Source organism: Monodon monoceros, unplaced genomic scaffold (genome assembly GCF_005190385.1).
Source record: "Monodon monoceros isolate NGI ecotype Baffin Bay Population unplaced genomic scaffold, NGI_Narwhal_1 Super_Scaffold_17, whole genome shotgun sequence".
Classification (NCBI taxonomy): Eukaryota; Metazoa; Chordata; class Mammalia; order Artiodactyla; family Monodontidae; genus Monodon; species Monodon monoceros.
This window is the reverse complement of record NW_021703773.1, coordinates 3,106,703-3,128,668: the sequence shown is the minus strand read 5'-3', so window position 1 is coordinate 3,128,668 and position 21,966 is coordinate 3,106,703. Positions and strand designations below refer to the sequence as shown.

The following is a 21,966-nucleotide window of genomic DNA, read 5'->3' as shown; positions in this document are numbered from 1 at the left end:
CCTTACAGAGACCTGGTAAAGTCGGTACAACGATCATTCACCTTGTAAGACAAGAGCATGCAGGCTACAGTTTTCCAAAAGACACCAGCTAGTGAGTAACGGACAGTTCAGTGGCGTGCCCCCAAATTCACATGCACCCGGACCCTCAGAATATGACCTTATTTGTAAATGCTGTCTTTGCAGATGCAATTAGTTAGGATGGGGCCACACTGGATTTGGTGGATCCCAAACCCAACGACTGGTATCCTTACAAGAAGAGAAGAAAGGACACAGACACCAGAGAAGAGCCACGTGGAGACAGAGCGGAGACTGGAGCCATGAGTCAAGGGATGCCGGGATTGCCAGCGGCCAACAGAAGCCAGGAGAGGGCCCTGGAGCAGAGTCTCCCCAGAGCGTCCCCTGGAGAGCACCCCGCCTTTGGTGAGCAGGTGGACCCCAGCAAGCGCAGGTTGGCAGGGCCACACGCTGTGGGCGGCAATGTCATCGTCCATACCCACAGGTGACAGGCCATGGGACACTGGGTAAAGGCCCCGATGTCCGTCCAGGAAGAAAGTACACAGCGAGTGTCTCATCGGATAACCACAGACCTTCTTTCTTGAGGTCAGACACCCTTCCACACGCCCAGGAACCTCTTAAAAGAGTAAGGGTCAGTCATGCGCTGCGAGTAGGAAGTGGCCAAGCCAACCCAGGTCCAGGTCCCCCTCCTCCAGCGTAGAGGCCCCTGTGGACCAGTTTCTATGATGAAGGTCAGGGTGAGATTTCCTTTGAAGAAAGGTTCCGCTTCGTGGTGTGTGTGTTTAAAGAACACCACGTTAGGACACAGCACATGCTGAGAGCGACGTGGGATTTAAGAGGCCATCCAGCCAAAGCCTTCTTCCAGAGATCAGTGAACAGGGGCTGAGAGGAAACAAGGACCCGGCTCATCAAGAGCTGGAACCAGGACCCCCGCTGCCCCCCCCCCTCGATCCCCAAGCACTGTCCTTCAACACACACTCCGTCTCAGAAAGACGACCCCCGGCCCCTCGGGCTCCCACTGCATGTAATCACACAGTCCCCTTCCCTCCTCTCCGAACGCGAACAACCCTCCCCCTGCTCCAAGGCCAGAAGAAAATGCCCCAAACCGGAAAACCAAGCTGCAGCCGGGCTGCAGGACAACCCCGGCTTGCTCTCACATCTGTCACTTCCTCCAAGAAACGTGGCTGCTGTGGAGGAGGAAAGCCGGGGCCAGAGGTCCCTCTGCCAGTCCCCCCACCATTCAAGGAGAACCTGGCCCCTCACTCTGACCCAGGACCACCCATCAGGCAGAACAGCAGGCTGCGGCCCAGCACTCCATCCCCTCCGGTCCTGGAAACTCTTACTGAGCCATCCTGGGGCCTGTCCTCGTGAGTCCCAGACCTGCCTTCCTCTGGGGGCCTTTGGGGGTGAGTCAGGGGCTTGGACGGCAGGCTGCACTCCCATGCATACCCTCATTAGAGAGCCGCCTGGGAAATGGGCTCTCAGGCCTCACACCCCCGTGACAGCCAGACCCAGGGTGAACGCCAGCGACCCTCCAGGCCACTGCACAAGTAGCCGCGTGTCGGTTTCCTGAGCCAGGGTTTTTTGGGGTGTGGGCCCCCCTGGAATTTCCACGCTGAGGGCTCCCAGGGAGGAACAGGAAGCTTCTCAACTCTGGCTGGGGTTCCTCATTCTAAGGCCCTGGGGCCAGGCAGGAGCACAGAGAGTTCTCAGCTGGTCCAGACCGGATTCCACCCCCCCCAACCCGCTCGGGAAGGGGGGACCAAGATGGGGGTGGTGAGCAAAAGAAAAGGAAAGCACCGGTGCTCTGCGGGGCCTGAGTAATTCGAACAAGGAAACCTGCCAGAAGACACATTAGGTCTGTAAGGAAAGAAGGCTGCAGGCGAAGAGCTGTCAGTCACGAGCAAACCCACACCAGCCACGGAGCCCCGTCCTTCCAGAGAAGCCGGTCCCGGGCTCCGCTGCCCCCAACGCCTCTCACACACACCCTCACACACACACAGTTACACAACTGGGAAAGCCAAGTCCCCAGGAAAGCTGATACCCGGAGCGGGGGGGTGGACCAGATGTCCCGCCTGCATGAAAGAAAGGGCAGGAGGGAGGCCCGTCTAGGCCTGCACTTCATTCCAGGTCTGTCGGCCTCCTCCCTGGCAACCAGAGGACCGGTCCCCAGGAGTCAGGAGCTCCAAGCCGTCTGGTCTTTGCCACAAAGACACGCAACTCAGACCAGCTTCGAGGTTCTACTGTGCACACCGGAGCCGGCCTTTCCCTCCTCAAGGGTCTACGCGTGAGGGCGGGGACTCGAGGCTGGCATCCCAGGTTGCTGGGTGACTTGACCAGGCCACAGGCTGTCCCTCCACCTTCCTCCGGAAAATCAGGCGACGTCCTCCCGAGGAAGGTTCGCCCTCCGACACAGCCACCTCCCTGGGGAAGCCACCGGCAGGAGTGCCGCCAGCAGGTGCCCTGAGGACCACGGACTCTGTGGGGCTGGAAGGACCGGAGAAGTCATCCTCCTGCTTCCTGCCAGATGCAGCCCTCTTGGGTCCACAGGCAAGAGGCCATCCCGTGTGTGAACGGCTCCCTGGGGAGGGGGGGCCCCACCACCTTGTCAGTCAAGGTTTTGTTTCCTCAGCAAGCCGGGTTCTACCTGAGCTACACAGCACACGATTTCCCTTGGCTGGACAAGCCAGTCCCAGTTCTCTCAGCCACTGTCCTCCCGGCACTTGTGGTCCTGAGAGGCAAACACAGCCTTGTCGTTTGAAGGAGGAAGTGGCAAGAGAATCACCAGGCCCCAGAGAAAGCGGGAAACACCCAACTTTGACCCTGTAGCACCTAGGTGTGATGCTCACAACCTACCTGCTGACACTTCAAGCTGCTGCCCACACGAAGTATCCACCATTGGCTACCACGGGCCAAAGGGATGTTGGGTGCTCATTCCACACGCCGGCATCAGTGCAGAGGACCAGTGCAGAGGGTGTCAGTAAAAGCCCCGGGTCACTTGCCACTGAGGGACAGAGGCTCCCAGATGTGCCCTGTCTGCACCCGGCTTGCCATGGCCACTGGCCCCTCTCGGGGACAAGACTGATACAAAGTCTCCGTCCCAGACATTCTGAGTGTCCTCTCCACCTGATGCTTTGAACTTTAGTTTTCAGGTAAGATTTGCTCCCCTTGTGACCCCAGAGATGTCTGGGGGGTGAAGTCTGCGTGTATTTTAATAACCTCTAAAATTACTGTGAAGCTCCTCTGAGAAAAGCATCACCATTAAGTATCCTGGTTCAGATCTGGTCTATCTGTAAAATGCATTCATTTTATTTTTTCTTTTTTAAGGAAAGCCAAGTGTGTGGCTTAGGTTAGAAATGCTTCAGGGAAGAGCGGCCATGCGGGGTTGCCCAGCAGAGCTGTAAGATGGCACGTGGGACGGCGGCCAAGGTCACAGGCTTGGGGTGGATTTGCAGTGTGTCCTTTCCAGGACACATCGGTACAATCTCATGGGGTCTATCCACCAGTTCTGAGAAGTATACACAATTATCCCGATTTGGCAGGTGAGAAAACTGAGGCCCAGAGAACTGGAGTTGGCCAGAGTCTCGTGGCTGACAAATCATGCGGCTGGAAGAGAAAATCGGTTCTGAGGTTTGGAAAGTCCTCCTTGGAAATCACCCGCACCGTGCCTGCAAATTGGTCTCCCATCAGGCTGTCATCCCCGCACAGGTGGAGAGGGTCCCCACTGTCCCTGGGTTTCTGAGGAAGCATGGGGGGACACGTCCAGGAGAGGGGCTGAGGTCGGGGTGCCCAGCAGCCAGCCAGGCCCCGTCAGGGGATGCGGACCTGCCGTGGACCAGTGCCGCTCCCAGGCTGGGGGTCCCACATCTGCACCCCAACCCAGCTCCTCCGCGACGGCCTCCCACTCACTGCTCAGCTCTTCCACACGCGCCTGAGATGGAGACCCAGGTCCCCAGCAAGCAGGGAGGTGCCAGCAAAGATATTTATCAAGAAACCAAGTCACAGAGTTTTGTGGAACAAAACCATAAGATTTCAGAGCTGGAAGGAGCCTTAGAGGTCACCCAGGGTGACCCCTTCAACTTGCTTAAGGAAACAGGCTCAGAGACGTCACTGACTGGCCGAGTGGCAGCGCTGGGTCACATCGCAGGACTCCAGGATTGGGGCGATTGTCTGTCACATCACACTTTATCTCCTCACACAGAAGTTTTTAAGTTTGTTTTATTGTTGCATTTTGTGTACAGGTGGGTAAACTGAGTCATGGAGCAGTGAAGCAGCTTGCCCAAGCTGACACAGTAGGTGGTGGGACCAGGCCTTGAACTCAGGCCTGTATGACACTTCAGGCCATGCCTGTTTCTCCAGATGGATTTTTTTATATCCCAGGGATTACACCATGCCCTTCACAACAATCCCTGAGAACCGCTGGAATCTGCCGAGGAGGTGGCTCTCGCCCAGAGAAGCAGCAGTTCTAAATGGACTTGCTGCAAACACTGAAACTTAACAAAATCAGCCTGGTTGGCATCTGGAGGAATAAACAAAACACGGGGACTGGGAGGGGGGGGGCTCGCCAACCCGCAGAGATGGCCCTGGGCGCTCCTGCTGCCCAGAAATCCCTGCCAGGCTCCAGAGCCCTCCCGAGTCTGGGGAATCGGTGGCGGGTTCTGGAAGGCATCTCTCTGGAGCGACGGGGAAAGGAGGAGGCCCTTGACCTTGACCGTGGAAACTCAGCCCCCGGAGGGGTGACTGGCACCCACGCTCACCAGGCAGACACGCTGTGCACAGATCAGCACGCTCAGACCTACCCACACACACTCAGACGTGTGCACACACACAAACCACACTCGCACCCCAGCCGAGGCCTCCCCCGCCACCGCCCCCGTGTGGCCACAGCCCCTCTTGCCTCCCCCTCCAGGAGGCCCCAGACCCCTGGGTTGACTCAGCCCCACCATCACAGGCGTGGCTCCACAGGCGCCAAGCGTGCCGCCCGCCCGGCCGCTAACGAGGTCTGGAGAGCAAGTGAGCAGTTTACGTCGGCTCAGCTCCTAATGACCGCCGCTTTCGGGAATGACCGGCTCGGCGGTGACCCGCGTGTGGGCTGATGACACTCTCGGGCTCCTGCCCCGCGCACCCCAACGGAGGTCTCCCGAGGCCCTGACCGCAGCAGATGGCCTGCCCGGCTGCCCGAGCCGCGTGCCGACCTCATCAGAACGGCCGACAGCGGCGCCTTCCAGTGGGTGGCCTGGCACCGGCCGGCGCTGCCCTGAGCCCACAGGCCCTCCTGTCCCAAACCTCTCACCCCTGACACCTGAGGCTCTGCACATCATCGCTTTGGACGAATGAGCACCTCCTCCTTCAGTTTTCCTCCTCCCCCTCTTCCTCCCCCCTCCCCCCCCCCCTCCCCTCCCCCCCCCCTCCTCTCTCTGCTCTCCACCCAAGCCCTTCACTTTAAAATAGGCTCCTGGCCCCTCATTGCCAACAAGACAAATGTTCCTTTCTTCAGCACGGCATTCAAGGCCCTGAGCTGACTTTTGCCTACGCTGTCAATCTCATTTCTAGATACCCGCCCCCATATGCCTTATAAGCCATCCACAAAGAGAATCACCACTCCCCCATATACAGATGACGTCATGCCTATGTGTCCTGGTCTCTGAGGGGTCCACCACTTAGAATATTCTTCCTATGTCCATCTTTTTGATGAGAAACTCCAACCAATCCTTCAGTGGACAGCACAAGGCGCCTCCTCTCTGGAGCTGTCCCGACCCCGCCCCAGGAAGACCTGCTCCCTCTCCTGTGCTCCCATGGCCCCAGTGCTTACCTGTTACAGGGATTTCAGTGTTGATGACGTGATCTTATACTTGCCTGTTTTCTCCCCTCTGTCTCCTCTAGACCGCAAGCCTCTGAAGGTAGAAAGCACACCCCGGTCATCCTGCACGGCCGCTGTCGTGCACACTCACTGCTCCTGAGTCTGCACGTGATACAGCCTTCAATTCCGCCGGCATTTATGACATCTCTAACGCAAATGCGGGACCGGGCCAACCACTCACTTCCCTCTCAAGGGCAGGGAACACCATATGGACTGGCACAGAACTGGCGGGTGCCAGGTCCCGAGAGGCAGAACAGAAGCCCCATGGGGAAGCCCCCAGATGAAGCTTTGGCCTCAAGCTGGCTCCAGGAAGAGGGAGGGTGAGGTGCCCTGGTCCTCCTATGAGGTCACCTAGAGACACCCCTCCCCCCCGAGCACACCACCCCCGCCTCCACCTCCACCACGTTTGGATGGAGACCTGATAACGTGGGCCACTCGCCCCCTCAAGGCAGCTCAGTGCAGGCCTTCTCACTGAGAATGCAGTTTGAAAGGCTGCACACAAAAGGATGGACGGAACTGCCCCCACTACAAAGCTCCCCTGATGTGCACAGGTAAAAGCTATCTTCTGCCTGAGGTCTGACCTTCCTCGCCAAGGGCAGAGCACCTGCAGAGAGGAGACAGCCGCTCTCTTTGGCTTTGACTGTGCGGACTCCCCTCCTCCCAGGCTCTGGGAAGAAACAGTACGAACACTCCTGTCTCTGGATGTCTGTCGATCCCAAAGTCAGCATACGTAGCTTGCAGTATAAGCAGGGCCGTGTCCTCAGCAGAAGCCCAACAATCGTCTGTAGGATCAAATCTGTGCAAGACTCTGCCCACCTTCTGCGATCGTTAGACTTTTCAAAAGAAAACACACGCACACGTCATATGCCTGTTTTTAAACAAATGCATGCCAAGAGTAAAGGAGCTGCCACCCTAGAGGCTGGGTGCTAGCTGGCACCTGGCACGCTGTGGGCATCTGAGCCTCCGCATCTCAGAACAAAGGCCAGGCCGTGACTCTCTCTAGTCAGCCCCCTCCCTTTCGTGGAAGGCGCTGTAGTTGACATGAAGTTAGAGACTGTCTTCGTAGGCTCAGTCGCCCAGGGCAGACTGCCACACTCCCCCTGCAGCCATGCCCCGCCAGCAGGATCCCTGACTTGGACCCACAGCCATGCTGGTTGGGTCACCCCTGTAACACACCTGCTCACTCCGGCTGTTGCTCCCTCTGGGGCCCCAGCATCCTACCAGCGGGGAACCTGGAATCAGAAAGACCACCTCCTTCCTCGCACCTCAACTCAGCCCTTCAGTCCCTGGGTTTCGGCCGAAGCGAGTCCTAACAGGACGCCGAGTCAGCTGCCTGAACCAACAGATGACCTTCTCTACCTGTGCGGATTTACCTGAATCAGGTTTTGTCAACTTAAGAAGTATTATTTGATACCATATGATCTCGCTTATATGTGGAATCTAAAATATGACACAAATGAACGTATCCATGAAACAGAAACAGACTCACAGACACAGAGAACAGACTTGCGGTTGCCAAGGGGGAAGTGGTGGGGGAGGGATGGAGTGGGAGTTTGGGATTAGCAGATGCAAACTATTATATAGAGAATGGATGGACAACAAGGCCCTACTGTAGAGCACAGGGTTATCCTGTGATAAACCATAATGGAAAGGAATATGAAAAAGAACGTATATATATGTACAACTGAGTCCCTTTGCTGTCCAGCAGAAATTAACACAACATTGTAAATCAACTATACTTCAATAAAATAAATTTTTAAAAAAAATTTTTTAAGTACTATTTGTTTTGAGTCTTAACTCCTTTCCCAGCCCTCACCTCCTGACACCAGGATGCCTTCCTTGAATTTCTCCATTAACCTTCATCTCCTCTAGGGAGCCGCCCTGGATGTATCCAACCCCCGCGGGAGACCCTGCCCTCCTACAGGCCTGAGAGCTGGAACCCGGCACTAAAGCAAGAGAACAGGGACTGACAAGCCTGGCTCCGGCCTGCCTCATCCTCCAGGCCCTCAGATCTGTTCAGGACTTGATACAGAGCTGAGACCACAGGAAGGAGCACAGGCCGTCCCTGCCACAGACATAGACCTGGGTCCAAGAGGCCCCAGTGGAGCCTGAAGGGTTTCACGTGCTTATTCCAGGCCCTGATTCTAGCTCTGCGGCCATAGCCACGGAGGTGGGGACTTCCTTCAGCCCTAAAGCCGTCTCCAGAAGCCAGTTGGATTTGCAGTGAAAGACACACCCAGTGTGAACTCATTTTCAAAGGGCTCACAAAGAGCAGACAGCACGTCTGAGGAACTCCCAGAAGGAAACATCCCAGGGAAAATGCTGACGGAAGAAAATCCCTCTTGGTTATCCTGACTGAATGAGAGAGAGCATCGTTTAGGGAAGCTGGTTCCTCATTTTTCCCCTCTGCCAAAGTACTATTTCGGCATCTCTTTCCAACTCACAGACATCCTTTCAGAATCTGTTGTAAAGGATTTCCCTTAATTCCTGCCCTAAAGAAATACTCCTTTATTCCCCTAAATACCCGCAGGCCAGTAAGCATCCATTACCTGCACATAAATCCCTAAGGAGCTGTCAGGACGGCCGGGCCTTACACACCCACGGCTCCTCCAGCCGTGAAAGACCAACACCGTTTCCTCTCAATCCTCAAACGTGAGCCCTGACCCCAACCCCCAAAGCCCTCGCAGGTGACATCATCTCTTCTAGGGTCCTTGCTTCCCCTCCCTGACCCACCAAGGAAATCAGGATGAGCAGGACCCAGGATGGTGCCTAAATAAGAGGTGGTACCCACAAACACCTTCAAATTCAGCCTTCCATGAGGACGCCAAGACCAGGGTGACTCAGAAGCTCCTGACTCCAGGGCTGTCTGAGAACAAGCAGTATATAACTCAGCAGCCCCTCCCTGAAGAGTCACTCTAAAGAGCCACCGCACTATCGCCCTCAGAAGGGCCTAGAAGGCTCCGCTTCCTCTCATCCCATCATCACCATTCATCCGTTCATTCCCTCCCTCCCTCAGACAGGTCCTGCGCACATGTGCCTGTGCCGCCCTCACAGGGCTGGATCTTCCCCCTTTATTCCTAAATGGAGCTCTCACAACCCCCAACGAGCAGAGCCAGAGACCCTGGGAAAGCATCTCAGCCCTCTGCCCCCATCCTTCAAGCTCAGCAGAACCTTCAAGGTGATTTCATCCCCGACCACCATGCCCCGGCCCCAGCTCCCAAATCATTCAACACGCCCCAGCCTCCTGCCAATTTGGTTCAACAAATGTCTATTTGCAAAGAAAACTAAGGTGGCCACTTTTGGACGGGCTGTCGGTGTGATGCAGAGGGAAGCCGGACTGAGGCTTGCCCCCTCTGAACCAGGAAGTTCCCTGTGCCACACTAAGTGGCACTCGAGCCCAGGGAGGCCCACACAGCAGGGGCAGCTCCAGCACACAGGGGCCCTGCCAGTCCTTGGGCCTGGCAGCCCACCGGCCCGGCTGCAGCGCCAGGTCCTCCGGGGCACAGCGGGAGTGACAGTGCTGGTGACAGGCCGGGCCTCTGACACAGCAAATCTGTAGCTCAAATATTTATTGTATGCGTCTGGCTTTCACACAGAATTTGCAATCTGCCAGTTACCAGTGTTTACCTTGGTAGAAATTCACGGGAAATCTTCGTCTGAACAGGCCCAGAGTTTATTTTACTGCCAGATAAACAACTTTCTTTGATAAATCATCCATGTGACAGTGTTCCTGAAAGACTAAACAAAGATTTCAAGTGCAATCTATAGGGCTTTGAGAAGCCTTCCAAAGCTAATGCATGTTTAATTGGCTGCTCCAAGCAGGCTGGGGCAGGGCGAGGGCCTGACATCTCTTTGGCCATTTGCTCTCCTTTGAAAAATAAATACAGATTGGAGCTTCTGGCTCATTTCTGAAAAACTGGAAGAAATTTGCCAATACTTAAATGCTCACTTGCTTCTGAATATGGCCTATTTCTTTGGCTCACGGGAGTGCATATCACAAATATCACAGCTGCTGGAAAAAACGTGAGAACTGCCCCATAGACGGTGCTTGGGAGAAGGGGACAACACAGCGGACTCTAAGGTCTCTCTTAGACCCGATAAATTATGAGCAGAAAAACTCATATCAGGAATAAGGTTTCTAAAAATCACTCAAAAACAAAAGAACAAAGTTCAGTGGGCATGTCCTAGAATTAGCAAATACTCAATCCAAGCTCTACGTATTCTGCGGTCATCACTGTCCGATGACTCCCAGTTTTTACAGTGACTTTAGGGTGTCATTTCACTAAAGCCCGGACTGTCTAACTTCTGGTATTTATAGGGTTGCTTTTGGTTTGGTTTTGGTTTGGTTTTGGTTTTGTGAACTTCAGCACCTTGAAGCCGCATCAACCTTTTAAAGTTTTCCCCAGTGGGGTTTGTAAAAGATTTCTCCAGTTTAATCCTCTACTAACCAGAAATTCATCAGGACATTCCATTCCATTTCCTAACATTTTGTGCCAAGCAAGCTGGTTTTATTAGTGCTTGCATCCTCCTACCGAGGCCAATTTCCATCCTGAAACAATTCTTTCCAATAAGAAGAGATAATAATGGTTATGGCTGGAGCAGGCGCCATGTTCCAGGAACTGAACATGCTTGACTGACCCAATTCTCCTCCCAACACAGTCACACAGGAACCACCATCCACAGGTGATAGAGACAGGCTCAGAGAGGTTAAGAGACTTTCTCATGGCCGCCCAGCTTATAAGGGTGGGATTTCATCCAAGTCTGTCTGGCCTGAAGCCTACGTTCCTTCTATTCAACAGCACCGCCTGCCCCTCCACAAAGAAACCAACGATCGCCGAGCTCTTTCCCTGTGTCAGGCACAGGCGTCCATTTATACCCGGCAAACTCTGAGAGCATCCAGTGCCCCTTCCCAGAGAGCCTCGTCTCCCATTCCTGGCAGGATGGGAACGTGATGGGCATGAGGGGACATGAAGGAGGAAGGGTGTGGAATCCAGACTGGCTACCCAGCTAAGAGCTGCTGGGAACAAACCCGGTAAGGGATGCCAGGCAGAGAGTGGCCTTGGGCAATCTGGTGACTAACTCCTTTATCTGAGTCTTATTTTCCTCCATCTGTAAGCTGAGCGCCCTGCACTGGCTGATCTTTGAAGTCCCATCCAGCTCAGCAGATCTTCAGAATGACAAAGGGGTACGGAGGAGCAAAGCAGCACCCAGAGAAATGCGCGAGCAGCCCCCCTTGTCTCAGCTCATCCTCTACGCCCCTCCTTCTCCACCCACCCCCAGAAAGGCTCCAGGGAACAGAGGTGAACTTGAGGGTAAATCCTTCCCTTGGCTTCCCTTCTCCATGACCGTTTATATACACATCAAATGATGCTAAGTGAAATAAGCCAGACACAAAAGGACAAACAGTGCAGGCTTCCACTTACACGCGGTACCTGGAATAGTCAAAGTCAGAGACAGAGAGTACAGTGGCGGTTCCTGGGAACTGGGGGGAAGGAGAAGGGCAGTTATCGTTTGGGCGCAGGGTTTCAGTTTGGGATGAAGACAAATCGCCAAAGACGGACGGTGCCGATGGCGGCACCACAGTGTGGATGCGCTTAACGTCACTGAGCTATACACCTAAAAAGGATTAAAAGGGCACATCTGGTTTTCCCTGGTGTCGCAGTGGTTGAGAGTCCGCCTGCCGATGCAGTGGACGCGGGTTCGTGCCCCGGTCGGGGAGGATCCCACATGCCGCAGAGCGGCTGGGCCCGTGAGCCATGGGCGCTGAGCCTGCGCGTCCGGAGCCTGTGCTCCGCAACGGGAGGGGCCACAGCAGTGAGAGGCCCGCGTACAGCAAAAAAAAAAAAAAAAAAAGGGTACATCTTATGTCATGTATATTTCATCACAATAAGTTTTTTTTAAAAAGGAGGGGGAGGCAGTGAGGCGGGGCCACTCAACAGGAGAAATCACGGAATGGCAGGTTGGAGGGCGCGTCAAAGGGCACCCAAACCCCGCGGTCTGGCAACTGACCGTCCCAAGGAATAACCTCTTCGGAGCTGGACTCTTCGACAAAGAGGGAGCAGTCACATGCCCCCCCCCACCCCGCCACGTGTCTTGGGTCAAAGAAAGCAACGACTCCAGCAGGATGTGAGACACGGAAGGGCTGGAAACAGGATTCGGCTCGGGAGAGGTGTCAACTGAGAGCCTTGGAGCTGCACACCCTGCTCCTCTAGTGAAGGGAGGCCTCGTCTGCTGGGAACAGAGGGCTGGGCCACCCGTCCTTGCCAAGACCCCCGGGATGAACAGTGAGTCCAGTGGGTGTGCGGGGCCCAGGGCTGGGTTCCTTACACCAGCTCATCTGCTCCTCACTAAAACCGATGCTGGGTATTAGTGTCACCTCGCAGGGAAACCGAGGCCTGGAGAGGTTCTGAGATTTCCCAGTGTTGCCCGGCGTACGTATAGGGGCAGAGGGAGAAATGAACTCAGCTCCAGGGGAGCCGCCTCCACCCGTGGATCCTGGGTTTCTGGGTCCTTTCTCAGTTCAATATACTTTCTCAGGGCCAAATATGCTAAAGAAAAGTGTTCCTATTGACATTTGCCTTATCTAAGAATCTTCCTGCCAGGTACAGCCAAGAGAGAATTAAATGTGCAGAGATTGCTCACCAGAGGGGGAAACTTGGCCCTTTTCCCAGCTTTTCCTCGCGGTGCCTCAACATGGCTTCAGAGCGCAGTGTGGTCCCCATGGGATCTCGGCCCAAACTGCCCGGGGCTTGATTCCCCCAGCCAGGCCTCCAGCTCTCCACTGGGAGGCCGTGGAATCGCCACCATGACCCACCCAGCCCACTGGAGGGCTTCAAAGGCCCTCAAGCGTTCAGCAGTGGTCCTTGCACGGAACAAGCCACCCCCATCACGGGCAAAGGATTTAGGATGGGCCACAGGCCACGAGCTGGGAGTGGCATTTCCAGGGCACCTAAAGCTCTGACCCCATGTTTCCCTGAATGGGAAATGCCATACAGCTCCTTCCAACTATTTCCAGATCTGTGGATGGGCTGTGTATTTTAGAGACCTTCACTGACAATAAAAACCAGTTGTTTTCAGCCTACCAACTCCACCCCGAGGTTACAGTTCTTTCCTCCATGTCTATTTAATTTTTTTTTTTTTGTCTATTTAATTTTACTTTGACTGAACTAGATTTCCAGATATTAGGGTTTTTTTTTTTTTAAACATATACACTCAGTCACCCAAAACAGGGATGCAGTTTCCCTCGAATTTAATAAACAAGTTACACATACTCGTTTGGAAAGAAGTTTTCTCCTTTTACAAAAAAGGAAAGCCATAAACAACAAGGTCCTACTGTATAGCACAGAGAGCTATATTTAATATCCTATAATAAACCATAATGGAAAAGAATATTAAAAGATGTATATATATAGCGGAATCATTTTGCTGTACAGCCAAAATTAACACAACATTGTAAATCAACTATACTTCATTAAAAAAAAAAAAGAAAGAAAACTGGAAAACAAAATAAAACCAATGCTCTGTTACTTTTTGCCTCCAAGGTGCATCTACTGCCAGAATAATATCGTCTATTCACCGGTTTTCCGTAAGTACTAGTGGAATGGGATAATAGTGAAAAAGGAGGATACACAATGGTTAGGTCAAAAAAAGGCGACCCATACAATAAGTTAGAAAGTAAGTCTAAATTATCCCAATTGCTAGTCATCTGGGAACATTTTAATATTAAATAACTTTTATTGTTTTTCTCACTTAAATACAACCTCATCTTGTGATATAAATGTACTTGTGCCCATTTAACAACTGTGAACATTAAGGAAAGGCATTTCCATGCGCACTGTAGAAAATCTAGGATTTGTACTCAGATGCGTACTATTATAATATTTTTGGATTTAAAAATTCCTATATTATTCATCTTTGTGAATTTTAAGATGATACAACATAAAACCAGGTTGTAGTTACTTTAACAGAAAATAAACTGGAAATTAAACCACTCAAAAAAAAAAAAAAAGGCGAATTTCCATCTCCCTACCTTGCCCACACACTGTCATTCATACACACGTCCAACGAACTTTTATTTTATGCCTACCGCGGATAAGACACCATACCAAGGACGATTTAACTACACACAGGCCTTGTTTTGTTCATTCTAAGACACAGATTCTCTTCACATTTTAATGTGAAGTATGTTTTCTCGGTGGGCGGGGCATCTCCCGTGATGGATGGAGTATCCCGCAATCAATGGGTGTCTTACCCTTAGGTAAAATATGGTATCAGAGACCGATTCTGCTCTCAAGCAGCTTACAGATGTTGCAATTACCGTGCTGGCAGCTACCATCTCCTCCCCTGTGGGAGGAAACCCAAGGTTTAGTTTGGAAAGGCTGAGCCTCCTTTTTGCAAGAAATCAAACAATGCACCTCCAAACAGCAGCCCAGCCAAAACACCTTGAAAGCAGAGTGAGAACAAATTAGTGAAGGTCCAGAAACCACTGAGAATGTTTCTTCTAGGAAATACTCCCAAACACTAATGGTGAGAGCCAATTTTTTTCTCTTTCCTCTTTGACTCAGTTTAGTGTTGCAGTGTACAGTTTGACTCTTTATGAGGAAACATATAAACGGGGAAAAAAATACTTCCAGAAGGCAAGGAAAATTTCTAGGGGCCAAGAAATCTTTTTCCACAACCAGAAAATACTGGGCTAAAGAAGTGGCCACTTGAACTCAAAAAAAAAAAAAAAAAAAAAAAGGGAACCCGAAAACCCAAAAAAAAAAAAAAAAAGGAGAAGCCAGTACAAGAGGAAGCTCTGAACTGTCTTAGCAGAAGTATATTATTCCACACATTTCTACCAGGAAAGCTTAAGGGTGTTTACAGATCCAGAAGCTACAGAGAGTGGCCAGAGGCAGGATCCTAACCTCACAGCCATTATAAATCAGATCCCCCATCCCTGGGATAAGCTGAGCTGAAGGAAAGACAGTTATGGGTGCTGAGTTGTTAACAGCAGGATTATTAGTGTGGCAGCTTGCAAATAATATATTGACCCGTCGAAGGGAGAACAGCAGCACCCTGCTGTCATGGAGCAGGAAAAGCAGAGAGAAAACAAGCAGCAGGGCCGGTGTTCTCATTGAAGCCCAGCAGGCAGCCTGGCCGCCATGTTGAATCCACAGACTTTGCACCATCTAACTTTTGGCCGTCACACATCTGGTGCTTGATCCAGGCTGATCCAGCTGCATTCCTGAGCATCAGCCCACAGGTGTTTCTACTGAGGCTTTTCCCTGCTGGGGGCAGAATATGTGCTCTGAACTGAGGAGGTACAGTGCAGGGGTGGAGAGAACCAAGCAGACCTGCCAGAGAGTTAAAAATGCACCGCCCAGCGCAGTGGTTAAGAATCCGCCTGCCAATGCAGGGGACACAGGGTCGAGCCCTGGTCCGGAAAGATCCCACATGTTGCGGAGCAACTAAGCCCGTGTGCCACAACTACTGAGCCCTCGTGCCACAACTACTGAAGCCCAAGCGCCTAGAGCCCGTGCTCTGCGACAAGAGAAGCCACCGCAATGAGAAGCCCGCGCACCACATAGAAGAGTAGCCCCCGCTCACTGCGACTAGGAGAAAGCCCACGCGCAGCAATGAAGACCCAACACGGCCAAAAATAAATAAATAAATTAAAAAAAAAAAATGTGCCGCCTGGGGAGCCGGTGATAGGCCGGGCAGGCCCAGCTCCACGGGGGTGGCAGGGTCTGAGGACGCACTGGCAGGAGAGGGCGAGGGCGTGCTGACCCAGAAGGAAAGCACCCCTTGTTCCTGGAGCTCCCAAGGAGCCTTCCAACAACCTGATGTCTTCCCACAGGGGATGTCAGGGCCGCTTAAAGCAAAGTTTGATCCCTGGAGTAGGGAGTAAAGCATTCTTTTTCTTCTCTGTGGTGTGTCAGCTTGCCCTGCTGCATTTCTTTGTCTCTTAACTGAATCCCATCAGCGTGGCTGACTACCTTCCTTACTTGAAATGAGCTGAGCTAGGAAACAAGTTTCTCAACAAGGCTGCATTCTCCAGGGTGCCGAGAAGGGCAGAGCTGAGCTCAGCCCCTGCAGAGAGAGAGAGAGAGAGAGAGAGGAAAAAAAAATCCTATTTACTGCCTTATGAGACCATGACACACAGAAAACCCATAAAAGTCTCTCCTGCATTCAGATAAAGAAGCCTGGCGTCCAGGACACCCAAGCAAGGAGGAGATAAATGCCGCCAGGAGGGAGCCCAGCGGCTGTTCATCTTCTCTTAAGGGGGGAAGGCAGCATGACAGCGAGTAAAAGAACTCCAGTGGGGCAAGTCAGACGCCTTATTTGTGAAATAAGTGGACTTGATAGGATGACCTGGAGGATCCAGGAGAATTCAAAAGTTCTAGGAACTCAAGAAGGAGATAATCTCCCGGTGAAAGGAACACAGTCTCAAACAGCCAATCAGATTGCCCAGGCCCTGACTGGTTATTAAAATAAGATACACCCCTGGCGCCTGCATGCAGGGAGCCACTGCCGCGGGGAGAGGATGTCCCTCCCCAGTAGGCTTACCGCAGCCCCCTCCACACCTTTCCCCTTCACCCAAAGGTCAACCTTCACACTCAAATTCCTTCCCAAGGTTTGCTCCTTCAGCTCATGTCTAGCGAACGGCTCTAGTTTAACGAGTTGCCACTAAAGCTCCCAACAAAAGCAGATTGGTGGGTTACTGAGAATCTGAACGAGAAGGTGCAGATTCTCTTCTCAGGGCTGCCGAACATCCTTCGCCTGGAGTCTCCACGGCGCCCCCTTCAGGCGGTGAGTTCTATGACACCACGATTCTCTAGGAAATCACCGATTCGTGTTTGGTCGGGGTGAAGAAATTTCTTTAATGAAATTTTCGTCTATTCTAGGTCCGTATTTGAGGACACGGTATCTAGCACAGCGCTCTGCACTCAAGAAATGCTGAGTGACCGACTGACGCGTGGCTCAGTCAATGACTGGACACGCTGAATCTGAGTCGCGTCCTCCGCACACGCAGTCCCGGGAGAAGTCATCCCGGGAGAAGTCATCTGAACGTAGAACATCAGCTAATATATTACCTTTCAGAGTGGGCTCTAATACGATCGCCTGGAGTTGCTGAAACGTCAGGGAGTCGACTTCTAAAAGTGAGTGTGGTGATTTACACTATCGGAAGAGGGTCAGTGAAATCTAAAGGCGGCCCCTGAGTATTATCCACACTGCCTCCGGCCCCCCGCAAGGAAGGATGCTTCGGGATAACAGCCACATCCAAGCAGATTCTTCCTGCCACCCCCCCAGCCCCCCAATCACGCAGCAAAAGGCTTCTCATCAGGACTTCTGAGAGATTTTATTTCTGGCCTTTTTCTCAATGCCCAAATGCCTCTTTGGGAAGGAATCTCGCGCCGTTTGCGGAAGGAAAGCTTGTGACTCCGACAGGCTGGGGCCGCGCAGACTCTTTCGCAGAGACCCGCCAGCCTCGCCGGGTGTTGGGCTCCCCTTGATGGAGCAAGGGTGTGAGCCTCAACAAGCAAGTGTCACCGCCATCAGACGGAAGGGTCATCAGAGTTTGGGAACATTGCTGCAGGTCCCTCTACAATTTATCTGAGTTCATTTAAAATGGCAACCAGAACAAAGGATGTAACTCAAACACAAGCAGTAGAATGCTTGGGAGACGAAATCGTCCCAGCGGTCATTCACCAAGAACCAAGAAGGCAGGGAGAGATACTTAATGCAGAAATAAGGCACTAAAAAACGTGTGCATTCTCAAGAAGCTCTCCGTGGCAAAGGGTCAGAATTCGCCACTTCCCGCCTTCAGTCACAATGACAAATACCTGAGACTACACCTGTCACATGTACCATTTCCTTCAGCTTACAAGTGCGCACATACACGTGTGCAGCTCTCCAACACGGCACTTTGCCAGCACGAGGCCCTTTCACGTACTTTATTATGCTTGGTTAGTGAAAACCCAGAGTAGGTAGCCCTGGATGGACGTAAACACTCACGTTACCTACCATCATGCTTTCCCTGGGAGGAATTCTGTAAGAAATCCAGCCTCGGGGACACAATGGCCAGAATCGTGAGAACCTGTCCTTGGCAAAGCAGGCCTGGCGTCAGTCACTTCTCAGCATCCATATAAAATAGAGGCAGGCTGGAGGGAGTCGGCCCTTCAAAAGGATGCAGTTCACGTCTACTTTTCCAGAGGACAGCCTCCCAAGGTGTGTGAAGCTCGGTCTTCTGCGGGGCAGACTACCGGGGACCGTCCCTGAGAGGCTCCCTGAGATCAGCCCCCAGGGCCACATCCAGCCCTTCTCCTAGGGCTGCAAGTGCTCATCCAGAATTCCCTTTTAGCCCGGAGTGATTTGCGAAGAAGGGAAGGAAAACCCCTCACTGTGGGATTGTCAGTTTCCTAGACTGGAAGGACCTGAGAGCCGCCGCACCCACTACCCGCCCGCCCCGGCAATGCCCTAAGCGCATGGAGGCTCCCCTCCCAGATCCTGGGCAGAGTGGTGCTGACACCTAGGGGTGGATGGAAGAAGAGCCGTGCCGAGAGGCCAGCCCAAGCCGCCTGGTTTCCCCCAGCTCCTCTACAGCTCTCCCCAAGCCTGCCTCCCTCCACTCCTCGAGAATGTTCCCCCAAACCTGCCGAGTGATCCCACACACGGAAGAACAGAAGCCAAGTTTGACTTTCATAAAAACCAGCCGGTTCCCCATCCTATCTGGCCTTCCATCTGCCTGAGAACAGCAGCCGTCCGGGGAGGATGGAGGGAGAGAATACACATCTCCAAAAAGATGCTCCAACAGGCTCTGCACCACGGATGCAGAATGGGAGCAGCCAGGGATGCCCAACCTCCCGGAGGCAGCCAGGGACGCTTTCTTACCAAACTCGCTGGCACAGAGATGCTCGATTATGGCTTCAGATTTCAGCTCGTTGTCACAGGGAGGACACACCGTCGTGCCTAGGAAGGGCAAGGGGAGAACAGGAGCTGAGTGACTGCGGTGGAACGCAGGGAGGACCTGCCCCTGGGGCCCAGATCAGCCCAGGGACCAGGCTGGAAGGAGTTAAAGGTCTTCTGGAATTCCTGATAGGGCAACTTGAGAAAAGACGAGTCCTGAAGACCAAAACAGACACATAGTTTCTTGAAAATCTGGGGACTAGAGCTGTTGAATATGGTACAACTATGAAAACCAACATGATGTGGGGCTGGATGGGGCGGGTCCTGAGTCGTGGCTTGATGGATGTGGTGGGTCCCTAGGAGAAGCTGACTTGTAACCAAACACTTCTACCCCAGTTGTTTGCCCCCGGTTCTTTCTCCCCTCTCCTTGAAATACCCCCCTCTGATTCCTGCCCACTTCCTGTTCCCAAACTCCCCAAAAGACGGCCGATCCGTCCGACCAGCTCTCCAGGAGCCAAGAAAGAAAATCAGCCCGACTCACAAACTCCAACCACAGGCCCTGAACACCCCTCCCCAGAAGGGCTATTGCAGCGAGCTCCTGCCAGGGGCGGGAAGCAGGAGAAGCTGGTGGGGGCTGGGAACGGCACCAGCCCTGCTGCCCAAGGGAAGGACTTGGCGGGACATGGGAGAGACCCTCTGGAGGCGTTTTCACACTGTGAAGGGCTTTGAAGAGGAGGTGTGTGTGCTGCAGGGATGGGGGCCACCGGGGGCAGCTGAGGCCCCGGGGGAGGGGGAGGCCTCGGAGGCCAGGGCCAGCGGGTCCTCCCAGCCAAATGCTGCTGATGCTGGAGAGACCCCTAGGAGGTAAGGGGGCTCCGTGGAAGGGCAGGGAGAGAGCGGCCCAGTGGGATCGCCAGAAGGGAAGGTGGCTTGGCACCACCGCCGCCATCCCACCGTCACCTCCATCATCTATCAGACAACTTGGAGTTTTATCCATGATGCGGGAAAGCGCGAGCACATTCTAAGGGTCCTCCACCTCGGCGGCACTGGTGGAGGCCATGCCCGGTCACGCTGAGGGGGAAGCAGTCACCCCGGGGGAGGACGGGGCGCTGAGTGACCTTCGCGCCGGCTCAGGCTCTTCATCCTCTTCCTCCCCCTCCGTCTTCGTGGTTCCTATGGCGGCATCTCCTTCACCTTCGAGCACCTCTATGGCTCAGAGAAACAGGCAGAGCCTCCCACGGTGGACGAGAAGGGAGCTGTACAGCCCTCCGGGGCCAGTGCCGCCCCCAGGACGCAGCTGGTCCCCAGCGCCAGGGAGGTGATGCGTGACCCCCCTGCCCCACTTCCAAGCAGGGTCCCTGCGAGGCGCAGCAGAGGCCGTACACCTTAGTCTTTACTGACAGATCCCTGTCCCACCTTTACTTTGTGCCCAGGGCCGCACTCCATCCAGAGTCCTGCAGCAAGAACCACAGCCACACCCCGAGCAGGAGACCATGGGGCTATATTTTGGCCCGGATGCTGGAAATGTGCTTTTCAGCCAGAACTTAAGATCGGATTCCAGAGGTTGTGTTTCTGACAAAAGGGAAAAACTCACCCAGAATTTTGCATCATGGTTCTTGCTTCCACGGGGAGAAAAACGGAAAGGAAATCCCGCAATGTGGGAAGGACCGTGGTATCTACTTCGGGAGTGGGGACTGTGCTTTGGGGCTTTCCTTGTTTGGGTTATTTTTTTTTCAGTGGAAGTTATCACGTTGCAAAGTTCTATGAATGTGACCTTGACCAAACAACCTGCAGGGCAGGACTATCTGAATACAAACACCGGATTCCCCTTGTTCGCTCACATCACCTTGTCTAGACGCTCTGAGTTCCCCTATCCGACTGGCGGCCCCGGGCTCAGCTACATTTGGCCCTCAGCGTCTCCCAGGCGGGCAGGAGCTGGCTGCAGTGAGTTCTGCGCGTTCGCACGGCTTGCCCCCACCCACAGCCCACTGTGGAGCAGCTCTAGACTGTGTAGGGCGCTATTAATCTGTGGCCTCTCTGGATGGTGCTGGGGGGCCCTGCGAGCGGCCCGAGCAGGAGAAATCCACCCAGTCATCCATCGGAGAGGCAGAACTAAATGGCTGTTTTAAGGTGTATTTAAAATAATGTTTAAAGCAAAAGAACCAAAAACCAAAAGGTTTTGTGTTTCATCAGTAGTTAAGGGAGAGGACGGGAAAGTCCAACACTGGAATCAAGAGTAAGTGGATTTTTAAAAATCAATGCACACGGCACATACCCCCACACAGCACACACACACAGAGCACACACACACACAGAGCACACACACAGCACACACACGCACACACACACAGAGCACACACACAGAGCACACACACATGCACACGGCACACACCCCCCCACAAAGCACACACAGCTCGCACACACACACATGCACATGGCACACACACACACAGCACACACACACATGCACACAGCACACGCACACACACACATGCACACGGCACACACACACACACCCCCCACACACACAGAGCAGGTCTTCCCTGGCCAGCTCTTCAATACAGGGAAGGGACCCTAAGGAAGGCTCCCGGGAAGGATGAGTGCACCGTGGCCTCTGCAGCCAGGCTGTTTTAACGCACAACATGCCTAATCAACAACAAAATAAAACTCAAAGTATGTGCTCGTTCGCAGAGCTTGAATCAGTAAAACCTGGCTGGGAGGAGGAACGACAATTTACCGGCCTGGGAAGGTACAGGTCTAATGCAAGGGCAAGATTTAGAAATAACTTTCCTGAAAACAAACAAACACTTTTCCTCTCCCATAACAGATGCTGAAGCAGCTTGGGCATCAGCCTTTTGGGGGTGTGGGGGAGTGTCTTTTGACTCAGTCTCATTATCAAGTTTATCTTTGATAACATGCGGCCCCAAAGGCCTGCCCAATACCCCCAAACAGTGCTTGTCCAAGTATGTGAACAGAAACCAGCCTGCGGCATGCAGAGATATGCCGCTGCTTCGAAAATTCCATTTTAAGTTTACAGAATAAAAAGAAATAAAGAATAAAAGTAGGGCATGTATACTTGGTCTCCTCCAAAAGTACCAGTTCTGATTCTGGAGCCACCAGCCGTAAGGTTACGAGGACCAGTCTCCACCTGTCCTACACACACACACACACACACACACACACACACACACACACACACACAC

General features: G+C 53.2%; 1 protein-coding gene across 1 annotated transcript in view; it reads right to left on the bottom strand.

The window, feature by feature from the left end:
- The window catches only part of SFRP1 (secreted frizzled related protein 1), a 43,819-nt gene that overhangs the window by 19,094 nt on the left and 2,759 nt on the right, over positions 1–21,966 (bottom strand). Inside the window, exon 2 of the mRNA XM_029226720.1 lies at positions 18,749–18,826. Coding sequence (XP_029082553.1) covers positions 18,749–18,826 — 78 coding nt within the window. The remainder of the gene's footprint in view (positions 1–18,748; positions 18,827–21,966) is intronic.